Source organism: Anomaloglossus baeobatrachus, chromosome 2, assembly GCF_048569485.1.
Source record: "Anomaloglossus baeobatrachus isolate aAnoBae1 chromosome 2, aAnoBae1.hap1, whole genome shotgun sequence".
NCBI lineage: Eukaryota > Metazoa > Chordata > Amphibia > Anura > Aromobatidae > Anomaloglossus > Anomaloglossus baeobatrachus.
The window spans coordinates 793,981,953-793,997,284 of NC_134354.1; the positions used below are offsets into that span (position 1 = coordinate 793,981,953).

General features: G+C 50.6%; 1 protein-coding gene across 1 annotated transcript in view; it reads right to left on the bottom strand.

Annotated features, from left to right (window-relative positions):
- Positions 1–300: 300 nt before the first annotated feature.
- Positions 301–15,332, bottom strand: part of LOC142290097 (protein sel-1 homolog 3-like) — a 172,029-nt gene continuing 156,997 nt past the window's right edge. Inside the window, exons 21-24 of the mRNA XM_075334031.1 lie at positions 10,634–10,743; positions 10,365–10,492; positions 5,988–6,090; positions 301–2,307 (exon numbers count right to left, since the gene is read on the bottom strand). Coding sequence (XP_075190146.1) covers positions 2,206–2,307; positions 5,988–6,090; positions 10,365–10,492; positions 10,634–10,743 — 443 coding nt within the window. The 3' untranslated portion in view covers positions 301–2,205. The remainder of the gene's footprint in view (positions 2,308–5,987; positions 6,091–10,364; positions 10,493–10,633; positions 10,744–15,332) is intronic.

Genomic DNA, 15,332 nt, shown 5'->3' on the forward strand with positions numbered 1-15,332 from the left:
CTCCAAATTTGACCGCAATTTTGAATATAGAAAAGCAAACATATAAAATAGATGTTAAAAAGGCACAAATAAAAAAAGTAGCAAAACACCAAAAACTAGAAAGAAAAGAAAAGGCGCAACTGCAATAATGAACCAGGCCCTACATGTAATAGGTGTGTGATATGGAGAAGCCGCAGGTCACATATGTAATTGGCAGACTATATGGAGTACAGACTCAGCCTACACCGGCGGTGTTAGAGGCATTCCTGTATGATCACCGCGGACGCTCAGTGTAGACTCCGTCTCGGAGATATGTCTCTCACCAGACCCTTCAGTGATACCCAAATATCTCAGCTTTATTGTCATCTATTATGGCAGCTAAAGAAAAAGTGCACACAGTCCTTCACATACAAAAAGGCACCTGTTATATGCAGCCATAGCCTATACGGCCCATTTGCCGGCTACATATATGGCATATTTGGAACCCGGCAGACGTTCCGCTTTTCCACATAATATTCAGTTCACATAACACAAATATTTAGCCATCACATCTGGAATGTGAGATCCATCATCTGCAACAACCAGTGCTTAGTGGGCAGCGATGTAAACACACTGCAAAGTGCTGAAGTTACATTATTATATAGGCTGAGGTCCTTGTGAAGCTCAGGACTCCTCTTATGGACAGCTGTAGGTTCACATGAAGGATAAGGCTTCTCACATGGACAGCCGGAGGTTCTCAAGAAAGTTGGGGCCCCTCACGAACAACAAGAGGTTCTTGTGAAGATCAGGGCTTCTCATATGGAAAGCTGGAGGTTCACATCGAAGTTGTGGCTCCTCACATGGACAGCTGGAGGTTCTCAAGAAAGTTGGGGCCCCTCACGAACAACAAGAGGTTCTTGTGAAGATCAGGGCTTCTCATATGGAAAGCTGGAGGTTCACATCGAAGTTGTGGCTCCTCACATGGACAGCTGGAGGTTCTCAAGAAAGTTGGGGCCCCTCACAAACAAGAGGTTCTTGTGAAGGTCAGGGCTTCTCATGGACAGCTGGAGGTTCTTATGAAGATTGTGACTCTTCTTGGACAGCTGGAAATTATTTTGAAGGTCGGGGGATACTCATGGATACTTGTAAGGTTCTCGTGTACATCAGTGATCCTTATGGACACCTGGCAATTCTAGAGAAGCACTGGACATCTTATTGACAGCCAGAGAATCTCATCTAGGTAGGGTCTTCTCATAAAAAATTGGAAGTTCTTGGAAAAGTGAGGGCACATTGAAGACAGCGGGAGGTTCTCACAGAGGTCAGTGGTCCTCACATGAACAGCTGGAGATTTTCATGAAGGCTCGGGCACTTCATGGACAGCTAAAGTTTCTTGTGTAGATTGAGTGTTCTCGTGAAGATTTGGAAGTTCTTGGTAAGGTGAAGGCTCCTTATAGACAACTGCAGATTGTCACAAAGGTCTGAATTCCTCACATGGACAGATGAGGGTTTTCATGAAGTGTGAGGCACTTCATGGACAGCTAGAGCTTCTCATGTAGGTTGGGTCATCTCTTGGAGAGATGGAAGTTCTTCAGAAGGTGAAGGCTCCTTATAGACTGCTGGGCTCCTCACATGGATAACTGGAGGTTCTAGCGAGTGACAGGGCATTTTATTCACCACTTAAGGTTCTTGTGTAGGTTGGTTCCCTTATGGAGATTTAGGAGTTCTTGGGCAGGTGAGGGCTCCTTATAGACAGATGGAGATTCTCACAAAATCCTGGGCTCCTCACATGAACAGCTGGAGATTTTCTTGAAAGTTGGGGAACTTCATGAATAGCCATAGTTTCTCGTGTAGGTCAGATCTTCTCATGGAGAGCTGAAAGTTCTAGGTAAGGTGGGGGCTTCTTGTACACAGTTGGAGGTTCTGCAAAGGTCAGGGCCCCTCACATGGACAGCTGGAGGATTTTGTGAAGGTTGGGCCACTTCTTGGACAGCTAGAGTTTCTCGTGTAGTTTGGGTCTTTTCATGGAGAGCTAGAAGTTATTGGAAAGGTGGTGGCTCCTTATAGACAGCTGGAGATACTTCACATGGACAGCATGTAGTTTTTGTGAAGGTTGGAAGGTTGGGGCTTTTCATGAGCAGCAAGAGTTTTTGACAATGTCAGGACTCCTCATGGACAGCTAAAGGTTCTAGAGAAAGTCAGGGGAACCTCATACAGACAGTTGGAGGCTCTTGTGAAGGTTGAAGCTCCTTACACAGACAGCTGGAGATTCTGAGCCACATTTCGTATTCTCCCAAAAATGGTCAATAAACTTAGAGCGGTGACAATGGCGATGGCAGCTGCACTGGAACACTGCAACACAACCAGCGGAGAATGAGTAAATGTAGTGACGTTAGGTTTTTTGGGGGGGCTTTTAGGTACAGGATGACATGATGTGTAGTCAGCGAATTGTGACCATCATAGTGGGAGGGGTAGAGGGGATTTGGTCACACTCAGCATGGTTTGGTAAACATTTGCCCCATCTCCATCCCCATCATATAGACAGTCATGTCTGATATTTTTTTTTTTCCAAAAGGATCATGCACCATGAAGTCCAACATTTCCCATCCTCATTTGCCCGAAGATTTGCGATTATGGGACCATTTGGAGACCTAACACCCAAGATTATCAGAGGAGCTCTCTGTAATCAGTAGAATCCATTACATTGCTTAAAGGGGTTGTCTACTCTCTGGACAACCCCTTATCAATCCTTTTGTTACCCCCAGGAAAATAATAACATATACTCACATCCAATGCTGGCGCCGTTCTAGCAGTGTGAGCATTGCCTCTCCTAGGGATCGCATGACATTTTTATGTCACAAAATCCCTGTGGTCAATCAGCACTGGCTTCATTGTCTCCTCCTTCAGACAAGTCCAGTCTTCGAGGGGAAATGAGGAGATTTGAGAGGAGCTGAGTGAGACTTTTATTTCCATTCTCTCATCCAGCGCTGTTTGGCCACAGGGTTCGCGAGACACAATGTCACAGGATCCCCAGGAGAGCTAGTGACAACACAGCTGGAACGGCATCGGCACTGGAGAAGAGTATAGATGTTATTATTTTACTTAGGGAAAATATGGGGATTGAGAAGGGGTTGTCAATAAAGTGATCAGATCCTTTAATAATGATAAATGGTGAAAACTTCTAGAATTCATCAAACTTGACATCACTAGGCAAAATAACCTGAAACAGTGGACAAAAGGGATCATAGCTACAAGCCAACACTCTCCAGCTCCTGTACACTGGAGATTATAACCTTCTATCCACCACTTCACCCCCGCTGGATACCACGGACTATAATATCTTGTGTCTAGTGTGTCCTTAGAAGGTCATAATCTCTGGTGTCCAGTGGATGTATCCACATATGTTCTATTTACCCACTGGACACGAGGGATAACTTTCAATCCATTGCTTTCCACCCATTCATTATTTAGCCTATTTGCGGCTCTACACCCAACAGCCACCAGAGATTATGGCCATATATTCACTAACTGGACAACTATGAGCATAACAAAGAAGCCACCAATACCCACCTAAAGAGCGCTAGAAAATAATCAACAACAGACCGACTCCACGCCCACTGGACACTGGAGGAGAGTACAAGCCTTGATTAATTCCCTGGTTACCATTGGACATAATCAAGAAGCCACTACTGGACTCTAGATATGATAACCTCCATCCACTCACTAGACCCCAGAGAATATGACGTCTATCAACTAATTGGTTACTCAAGATTAAAATTTTCTGTTCACCAAGTAGATTCACCTCTTCCCACCCACTGGAGACATGAAGATACAACCTAGAATCCACCTCTCCCCACCCACTGGAGACATGAAGATATAACCTAGAATCCACCTCTCCCCACCCACTGGACACATGAAGATATAACCAAAAAAGCCACATCTCCTCACCCACTGGACACATGAAGATATAACCAAGGAGCCTCCTCGATCCACCCACTAGACACATGAAGGTGGATCCATACTAAGAAGTAAGAAGTAATAACTAAGAAGCCACCTATCCATGCCCACTGGATTCATGAAGATATAACCTAGAAGCCACATCTTGGCCACGCACTGTACACATGAGGATATAACCTACAAACCACTTCTCCCCACCCACTGGGCACATGAAGATGAAACCTAGAAGCCACCTCTCCTAACCCACTGGACACATGAAGATCTAACCAAGAAGCCACCTCTCCCCATCCACTGGACAAATGAAGATCTAATCAAGAAGCAACCTCTCCCCACCTACTGGACAAATGAAGATCTAACCAAGAAGCCACCTCTCCCCATCCACTAGACAAATGAAGATCTAACCAAGAAGCCACCTCTTCCCATCCACTGGACAAATGAAGATCTAACCAAGAAGCCACCTCTCCCCACCTACTGGACAAATGAAGATCTAACCAAGAAGCAACCTCTCCCCACCTACTGGACAAATGAAGATCTAGCCAAGAAGCCAGCTCTTCCCATCCACTGGACAAATGAAGATCTAGCCAAGAAGCCAGCTCTTCCCATCCACTGGACAAATGAAGATCTAGCCAAGAAGCCAGCTCTTCCCATCCACTGGACAAATGAAGATCTAGCCAAGAAGCCACCTCTCCCCATCCACTGGACAAATGAAGATCTAATCAAGAAGCAACCTCTCCCCACCTACTGGACAAATGAAGATCTAATGAAGAATCCACCTCTCCCCATCCACTAGACAAATGAAGATCTAACCAAGAAGCCACCTCTTCCCATCCACTGGACAAATGAAGATCTAACCAAGAAGCCACCTCTCTCCATCCACTGAACAAATGAAGATCTAACCAAGAAGCAACCTCTCCCCACCTACTGGACAAATGAAGATCTAGCCAAGAAGCAACCTCTCCCCACCTACTGGACAAATGAAGATCTAGCCAAGAAGCCAGCTCTTCCCATCCACTGGACAAATGAAGATCTAGCCAAGAAGCCAGCTCTTCCCATCCACTGGACACATGGAGATATAACCAAGAAGCCACCTCTCTCCATCCACTGAACAAATGAAGATCTAACCAAGAAGCAACCTCTCCCCACCTACTGGACAAATGAAGATCTAGCCAAGAAGCAACCTCTCCCCACCTACTGGACAAAGGAAGATCTAGCCAAGAAGCAACCTCTCCCCACCTACTGGACAAATGAAGATCTAGCCAAGAAGCCAGCTCTTCCCATCCACTGGACAAATGAAGATCTAACCAAGAAGCCACCTCTCTCCATCCACTGAACAAATGAAGATCTAACCAAGAAGCAACCTCTCCCCACCTACTGGACAAATGAAGATCTAGCCAAGAAGCAACCTCTCCCCACCTACTGGACAAATGAAGATCTAGCCAAGAAGCCAGCTCTTCCCATCCACTGGACAAATGAAGATCTAGCCAAGAAGCCAGCTCTTCCCATCCACTGGACACATGGAGATATAACCAAGAAGCCACCTCTCTCCATCCACTGAACAAATGAAGATCTAACCAAGAAGCAACCTCTCCCCACCTACTGGACAAATGAAGATCTAGCCAAGAAGCACCCTCTCCCCACCTACTGGACAAAGGAAGATCTAGCCAAGAAGCCAGCTCTTCCCATCCACTGGACAAATGAAGATCTAGCCAAGAAGCCAGCTCTTCCCATCCACTGGACACATGGAGATATAACCAAGAAGCCACCTCTCTCCATCCACTGGACACATGGAGTTTTAACCTAGAAGCCTCCTCCCCCACCCACTGGACACATGAAGATCTAATCTAGAAGCCACATTCCCCCACCCCCACTGGACACATGAAGATCTATTCTAAAAGCCACATCTCACCACCAACTGGACATATGAGGATATGACCTACAAACCACCTCTCCCCACCCACTATACACATGAAGTAATAACTAAGAAGCCACCTCTCCCACCCACTGGACACCAGATGTTTCAAGCCTCCATCCATCTTCTTCAGGTTACCTATAATGGACAGGAGGACACCAATTACCTTCAGAACAGAGCCGTGGAAGGTCCATATGTACTGGAGATGAGTGTTGAGGAGGGCCAGGCTGCAGGGAACGTATGAATCCTCCTGTTCATGGTCTCGACATCTACACAAGAAAGTCCAGAATAATGGAGGATAGAAAATGTCTGTTCCAGGACATGAGACACACAGTGCAATGCTCTGCAGAGGAGGACAGGCATCTAGACTGCAGTATACAAAAAGAGGGGCCAACAGAACTAACCTGAAATAAGCCCCTCCCCTTCTGTATTCCCCTCCCTTTTAAAAACAGCTCTGCCCTTCAGGCTACATACAGCAGGTAACAGAGAAGTCTTTCTATCAATTCTGCATTCACAGACGTCTGAGCTTGTGCTTATTCACAGGAGTTAGTATAAGGAGGTAGAACTGCAGGATAAAGCATGGCGGAGAGACAGGGCAGCAGCCTGAGCCATGAGCAAAGCAAGGCAGACAGGGAGACTAAACTGGAGCTACTGATCATAGATGTCTCCTAATAGAGCAGAGCTGCAGTGTAAAGTATGGGGAAGAACAGAGCAGCAGCGTGAACTAGATAAATGTCTGATCTGATCACAGCTGAGTCCTAATGAAGTGGAGAAAGAAAGAATGGATAATGGAAACAATGAAAACAATGTAATGTGCAGAGAAGGAGAAAGTATGTGACCCCCTGCTGTAACCGGAGAGAATCTTCAAATCTACAATCATGGCCAAAAGTATTGGCACCCTTGAAATTGTTCCAGAAAATGAAGTATTTATCCCAGAAAATTAATTACAATGTCACGTGTTTTGTTGCCTCCTCTCCCCGTCCAGCTTCTTCCTCCTCTCACCTGGAATCTCCGACTCTTCTTTATAAACGTCTTCAGGTCTCTCATATCTGAAGGTGTCTTCTCTTCTCACTCCTCTTCTCTCTATCCTCTTCTTCTCTCCTCTTTTCTCTTCTATTCTCTTCTCTTTTCTCTTCCTCTCCTCTCCTCTTCTCTCCTCTCCTCTCCTCTTCTCCTCTCCTCTGCTCTCTCTTCTCTTTTCTCTTCTCACTCCTCTTCTCTCTATCCTCTTCTTCTCTCCTCTTTTCTCTTCTATTCTCTTCTCTTTTCTCTTCCTCTCCTCTCCTCTCCTCTTTTCTCCTCTCCTCTTCTCTTCTCCTCTGCTCTCTCTTCTCTTTTCTCTTCTTTTCTCCTCTCCTCTTCTCTTCTCTCCTCTTCTCCTCTCCTCTTCTCTCTTCTTTTCTCCGCTCCTCTTCTCTTCTTTTCTCCTCTCCTCTTTTCTTCTCTCTTATCCTCTTCTCTTCTCCCCTCCCAATTTTCAGATCTCTCCACAGGTATCAATGGGGATTAGATCTGGACTCATTGCTGCCACTTCAGTACCCTCCAGCGTTTTGTTTCTATCCATTTCTGGGGCTTCTTGGAAGTGTTTGGGGTCATTATTGTGCTGGAGACCCCTGACCTAGGTCGCACCCCCAGCTTTCTGACACTGGGCTCTACAATACCCCCCAAAATTCTTTGGTAATCTTCACATTTCATGATGTCTTGGACACGGTGAAGGCCCCCAGTGCCAGAGGCAGCAAAACAACCAAAACATCTCCACCGTATTTGCCTTTAGGTACTGTGTTCTTTACTTTGCTTCATACCGTTCTCAGTAAACAGTACAATGATGGCTTTCCAAAAAAGCTCCATCTTGGTCTCATCTGTCCACAAGACGCTTTCCCAGAAGGATTTTGGTTACTCATGTACAATGTGGCTTTATGTCCCTCTGTCAGCAGTGGGGTCCTCCTGGGTCTCCTCCATAGTGTTTCATGTCATTCATATGTAGATGGATAGTTCTTACTGAAACTGATGCCCCCGAGCTGCAGGACTTATCCACCATCCGAACTATGCTGTATTACAACCTTCCATCAGTTTTTCTCTGCCGTCCACATCCAGGGAGATTAGCCGCAGCGCCATGGGTTGTAAAGTTCTTGATTATATTGTGCACTGTGAACAAAGTAACATCAAGATCTTTGGAGATGGACGTGTAACCTTGAGATCACTCTACTGAAACTGCCATAACCAAAGTCACCAATGACCTACTAACCGCCAAAGCCAAGCGGCACTACTTTGTCCTCCTCCTCCTGGACCTGTCCTCTGCCTTCTACACTACTCTGTCTGCCTCCTCCTGGACCTGTCCTCTGCCTTCGACACAGTAGACCATTCCCTCCTACTACAGATTCTCTCATCTCTGGGCATCACAGACTTGGCCCTATCTTGGATCTCTTCATACCAAACAGACTGAACTTTCAGCGTCTCCCATTCTCACACCACTTCCTCATCTCGCCCCCTGTCTGTCGGGGTCCCCCAAGGCTCAGTTCTTGGACCCCTGCTGTTCTCCATCTACACCTTCGGCCTGGGACAGCTCATAGAGTCCCACGGCTTCCAGTATCATCTCTATGCCGATGACACACAGATCTACCTCTCTGGACCTGACATTACCTCTCTACTAACCAAAATCCCACAATGTCTCTCTGCTATTTCATCCTTCTTCTCTGCATGATTCCTAAAACTTAACATGGACAAAACAGAGTTTATTGTCTTTCCCCCTCCTCACTCAACTTCTCCACCAAGCCTTTCCATCAAACTCGATGGTTGCTCACTCTCCTCAGTCTCACAAGCTCGTTGCCTTGGAGTGACCCTCGACTCTGCTCTATCCTTCAAGCCACACATCCAAGCCCTCTCCACCTCATGCCGATTACAACTCAAAAACATCTCCCGGATCCGTGCTTTCCTTATCCAAGAATCAGCAAAAACATTACTACATGTCCTCATCATCTCCCGCCTCGACTACTGCAACCTCCTGCTCTCTGGCCTCCCTTCCAACACTCTTGCACCCCTCCAATCTGTCCTAAACTCTGCGGCTCGCCTAATCCACCTCTCCCCTCGCTATTCCCCAGCCTCGCCTCTCTGCCAATCCCTTCACTGGCTTCCCATCGCCCAACGACTCCAGTTCAAAACATTAACCATGACATATAAAGCCATCCACAACCTGTCTCCTCCCTACATCTGTGACCTAGTCTCCCGGCACCTACCTGAACACAACCTCAGATCCTCACAAGATCTCCTTATCTGCTCCTCTCTTATCACCTCTTCCCACAATCGCGTACAAGATTTCTCCTGTGCCTCCCCCATACTCTGGAACGCTCTACCTCAGCACATCAGACTCTCCCCTACCGTGGAAAGCTTCAAGAGGAACCTCAAGACCCATCCCTTCCAAGAAGCCTACAACCTACAAAAACCCTCAGTCCAGTACACCACTGCGCAACCAGCTCTGTCCTCACCTATTGTGCTATCACCCATTCCCTGTAGACTGTAAGCCCTCGCGGGCAGGGTCCTCTCTCATCCCTTGTAGACTGTGATCCCTCGCGGGCAGGGTCCTCTCTCATCCCTTGTAGACTGTGATCCCTCGCGGGCAGGGTCCTCTCTCCTCCTGTAGACTGTGATCCCTGGCGGGCAGGGTCCTCTCTCCTCCTGTAGACTGTGAGCCCTCGCGGGCAGGGTCCTCTCCACTCCTGTAGACTGTGAGCCCTCGCGGGCAGGGTCCTCTCTCCTCCTGTAGACTGTGAGCCCTCGCGGGCAGGGTCCTCTCTCCTCCTGTAGACTGTGAGCCCTCGCGGGCAGGGTCCTCTCTACTCCTGTAGACTGTGAGCCCTCACGGGCAGGGTCCTCTCTCCTCCTGTAGACTGTGATCCCTCGCGGGCAGGGTCCTCTCTCCTCCTGTAGACTGTGAGCCCTCACGGGCAGGGTCCTCTCTCCTCCTGTAGAGTGTGAGCCCTCACGGGCAGGGTCCTCTCTCCTCCTATACCAGTCTGTCTTGTACTGTTGATGATTGTTGTACGTATACCCTCTTTCACTTGTAAAGCGCCATGGAATAAATGGCGCTATAATAATAAATAATAATAATAATAATTGTGGATATTTTTCAATAATTTTGGTTCTCCAGTCCTCAGACAGTTCTTCTCCTCTTTCTGTTCAACAAAGCAATGCAAAGATTGAGGCAACTTCTCCGCTTTTTATCTGGGTTCAGGTGTGATTTTTATATTGCCCACACAGGTGACTGTGAACGGCATCACATGCCGGAAACAAAGCTGTTTACCCACAATTTTGGAAACAACTTTGTCCATTTTTGAGGTTTTGTGTGACATTATATCCAATTTACCATTTTCAGTTTTTCTGTTGTTCCAATTCACACAAAGGAAATAAACCTGCGTATAACAAAACATGGAATTGTAATAATATTCTGGGGGAAATACTTCATTTTCTGACACAATTTCATGGGGGCCAACACTTTCGGCCATGACTATAGCACACTACACTCCCCCCCACGCTGGTCCTCTCTCACCTCCTGTACAGCTCCATAACGATGGTGAAGTTACTGCGAGACACGGAACTGTTCAATCCCAACGCACGAAGCGTCGACCTCGGAAGAGAAACACCTTCTTCTACCAGGACCCCCAAATTATAGAGACCCTGAAACCAGGAGACACAGGGGAACCGTCAGTATCACACACCAAAAGCTTTACAATGTGTACCTTCACTGTGTGTTATCTGTGGGGTTACATAGGACTGCAAGTGACAAAACAGTAGGTGTACATGGGCTGGAGCTTTTACCTGCGGCTCCTTCTGCAGCGCTGCGGCTTTGTACATCTCCACGGCTGCCGGGACGTTCCTCTTTCTTCTGATATGTGACGTGTAGAACAGATCTCCCATCTTTATCTGAGCTGCAGGAGGAGGACAGGGATGAGAGTGTAGAGGACAGGGATGAGAGGGCGGAGGACAGGTATGAGAGGGCGGAGGACAGGGACGAGAGTGCGGAGGACAGGGACGAGAGTGCGGAGGACAGGGACGAGAGTGCGGAGGACAGGGACGAGAGGGCGGAGGACAGGGATGAGAGGGCGGAGGACAGGGATGAGAGTGAGGAGGACAGGGATGAGAGTGCGGAGGACAGGGATCAGAGTGTAGAGGACAGGGATGAGAGGGCGGAGGACAGGGATGAGAGGGCGGAGGACAGGGATGAGAGTGCGGAGGACAGGGATGAGAGGGCGGAGGACAGGGATGAGAGTGCGGAGGACAGGGATGAGAGTGTGGAGGACAGGGATGAGAGGGCGGAGGACAGGGATGAGAGGGCGGAGGACAGGGATGAGAGTGAGGAGGACAGGGATGAGAGTGCGGAGGACAGGGATCAGAGTGTAGAGGACAGGGATGAGAGTGCGGAGGACAAGGATGAGAGTGCGGAGGACAGGGATGAGAGTGCGGAGGACAGGGATGAGAGTGCGGAGGACAGGGATGAGAGTGCGGAGGACAAGGATGAGAGTGCGGAGGACAGGGATGAGAGTGCGGAGGACAGGGATGAGAGGGCGGAGGACAGGGATGAGAGGGCGGAGGACAGGGATGAGAGTGCGGAGGACAGGGATGAGAGTGCGGAGGACAGGGATGAGAGTGTAGAGGACAGGGATGAGAGTGCGGAGGACAGGGATGAGAGTGCGGAGGACAGGGACGAGAGTGCGGAGGACAGGGACGAGAGTGCGGAGGACAGGGACGAGAGTGCGGAGGACAGGGACGAGAGTGCGGAGGACAGGGATGAGAGTGCAGAGGACAGGGATGAGAGTGAGGAGGACAGGGATGAGAGTGAGGAGGACAGGGATGAGAGTGAGGAGGACAGGGATGAGAGTGTGGAGGACAGGGATGAGAGTGTGGAGGACAGGGATGAGAGGGCGGAGGACAGGGATGAGAGTGCGGAGGACAGGGATGAGAGGGCGGAGGACAGGGATGAGAGTGCAGAGGACAGGGATGAGAGTGCGGAGGACAGGGATGAGAGTGAGGAGGACAGGGATGAGAGTGCGGAGGACAGGGATGAGAGGGCGGAGGACAGGGATGAGAGGGCGGAGGACAGGGATGAGAGGGCGGAGGACAGGGATGAGAGGGCGGAGGACAGGGATGAGAGTGCGGAGGACAGGGATGAGAGTGAGGAGGACAGGGATGAGAGTGAGGAGGACAGGGATGAGAGTGCGGAGGACAGGGATGAGAGTGCGGAGGACAGGGATGAGAGTGCGGAGGACAGGGATGAGAGTGCGGAGGACAGGGATGAGAGTGCGGAGGACAGGGATGAGAGTGCAGAGGACAGGGATGAGAGTGTGGAGGACAGGGATGAGAGTGCGGAGGACAGGGATGAGAGTGCGGAGGACAGGGACGAGAGTGCGGAGGACAGGGACGAGAGTGCGGAGGACAGGGATGAGAGTGCGGAGGACAGGGATGAGAGTGAGGAGGACAGGGATGAGAGTGAGGAGGACAGGGATGAGAGTGAGGAGGACAGGGGAGTGTGGAGGACAGGGATGAGAGTGCGGAGGACAGGGATGAGAGTGCGGAGGACAGGGGAGTGTGGAGGACAGGGATGAAAGTGCGGAGGACAGGGATGAGAGTGCGGAGGACAGGGATGAGAGTGCGGAGGACAGGGATGAGAGTGCGGAGGACAGGGGAGTGTGGAGGACAGGGATGAGAGTGCGGAGGACAGGGATGAGAGTGCGGAGGACAGGGATGAGAGTGCGGAGGACAGGGATGAGAGTGCGGAGGACAGGGATGAGAGTGCGGAGGACAGGGATGAGAGTGCGGAGGACAGGGATGAGAGTGCGGAGGACAGGGGAGTGTGGAGGACAGGGATGAGAGTGCGGAGGACAGGGATGAGAGTGCGGAGGACAGGGATGAGAGTGCGGAGGACAGGGATGAGAGTGCGGAGGACAGGGATGAGAGTGCGGAGGACAGGGATGAGAGTGCGGAGGACAGGGATGAGAGTGCGGAGGACAGGGATGAGAGTGCGGAGGACAGGGATGAGAGTGCGGAGGACAGGGATGAGAGTGCGGAGGACAGGGATGAGAGTGCGGAGGACAGGGATGAGAGTGCGGAGGACAGGGATGAGAGTGCGGTGTCCCAGAGCTGGGAACTACTGAAGTGATTTATAGTTATTATCAGTAGTTACATGAGGTGAGGGGTGTACACTGTAAGGCTATGTGCGCACAGTGCGTTTTTCGCGGCGTTTTTGCGCGTTTTTCGGGTGCGTTTTTGGCTTTAAAACTGCAGGACTTTGCTTCCCCAGCAAAGTCTACGAGTTTTCAATTTTGCTGTCCGCACACATCTGTTTTTTTTACCTGCGTTTTTGAGATAAAAAAAAAAATGGACATGTCAGTTCTTTCCTGCGTTTTTCTGCGTTTTCCCCTCATGCAATGCATTGGAAAAACGCAGCAAAACGCAGAGATCAAAAACGCAGCAAAACGCAGCCAAAAACGCACCAAATCGCAGCAAAAACGCATGCGTTTTTTCGATGCAGGTGCGTTTTTGTGCGTTTTTAGCGGTCAAAAACGCACAAAAACGCAGCGTCAAAAAGACGCAGTGTGCGAACCTAGCCTAAATCTCCTTACAGGCCTTGTTGCCGGGCGGAACAGCCTTGGTGGGCGGAGTCTTGGTGCACACAACTGCCATTACCTCAGAGATGTCTCAGTACAGTTGGAGCTCAGCGAGTGCAGACCCCAGAAACATGTGTGACGCCCCTGGACTATCAGGTCGTCACAGGGTATTGTGCAATCTGTCCTTCTGTACAGTATCCACCCTCCTTCTTGGTTTAGGGTCCCCAACTAATGGTGTTGCCTTCATCAGCCAATCAAATCCTAGGAACACCCTGCACCACACACACCAGACACACCAGTGGACGGCCTGAGTGGAATAGGGTCGCCCACTTGCTTGGGGGGTTGGTTAAGGGGAGGTCAGGAGTGTCAGGGGTAGAGACAAAGAGTTTGGAAGTGAAGGAGAGAGGAGGTCGGGAGCGGGGACTCCCATAAGGAAACAGCCTAGGATTGCAGATGGTGGTCTGGGCCTAGAGGAGCTGGACACCGGTCGCAAGGGATGGTGACAAGGGGCACGGAACTGTCAAGAAGGACAGCCGGCGGCCTTGCACCATCACCGGGCTGGGACCAGGGCATGAGAGGGTACGTGGACCCTAGGTCAGAGAGTAGCTTCAGACAACCTGACAATTCACCCAACAAGAACGGAGCCTTCAAGATCCGCTCTCCACACGCTCCAGAATCAGGGTGCTAGTGCAACGAGAGGGATAGGACTTTCCACTTAAGCGGTCCAGAAAATCCCAAGTGTGAACCCTGACAGCAAGCTCCCACGCTTAGCCATAGTGGGGAACGGGACCCGACTAGTTCCATACTACCGGGACCAACTGACAAGTGAACTTAGTGCCAGGAGGAAGGTCACACATCACCAGGCAACACCAGTGGAGACGGGACCCGAACTAGCTCCCCTCAGCGGCAGCGGTGTCCAGAACTTTGGTTTATCCAGTTGTCGGTGTCAGCTTAATGGACTGAGTGAGTACGGCAAGTGACCCCCTTTGCACCCAACGGCACTCCCCGAACACCATCACCGAGGCCCGGGGCATTCCCCCTACCTGTGGAGGGGTCTAACACCTGGCTGACCACTCCATCGCCCCCGGGGTACTTGTCGCGGGCGGGGGGTGCGCAGCTCGACCGCGCTCGCGGCTCGGGTCAGGCTGCTGCTGCTGCTGCTGCTCGGTGGCTCGAGCAGTGGGCCGGATCCGGGGACTCGAGCAGCGCTCCTCGCCCATGAGTGAAAGGGGGTTGGTTTGGTTTGGGGATTGAGTTCGTGACGCCACCCACGGGTCGTGGTGAGGTTGGGGCACCACCGCTGCTGGTGACGGGGATCCCGGGAGCGTTGTTAGGGAGCAGCTGGGATGTTTTCTCCCTCCGTGGGTAGGGGTTGGTGGTCCCGGGGCCCGGTGAGGGGTGAAGGGAGGTATGCAGGGCAGGTGAGGTGCAGGGTCGCGGGGGCAGCGCGGTGCCGGACGGCACGGTGGTACTCACTCAGCCAGGAATGAACACAGAGTCTCCGGTAAAACAAACGGCTGAATGGATGGGTCCCGCAGCCGGCTGCCTTGGTTACTCCCGGACGGTTGGTGATGGCTGCCTTTCCCTGCACCTTCTGTGTGTTTTCGGTCCCGATGGCTTCCCACCGGTGACCCGCTCCCCAGTGTATAGATGCCGGAGGAGCCCTTTTGCCCGCAGGCTCTGGCCCTGGAAGCTCTAGCTCTGGCGGTAGCTTTATCTCCCTGTACGGTTTGGACGGTTGCCTTCACTCGGGTCTTTGATGCTTGGAAACCCCGGAGGTTCCCTTCGCTAACGGATTTGACCAGTTTTACGGCGACTCCCAGCCTGGTCAGTCTGCTGCTCAACTACCACTTCCCTCAACTGTCAAACTGTCCTGACTCCTTTTCCCGCCTCCAGGCCTGTGAACTCCTCGA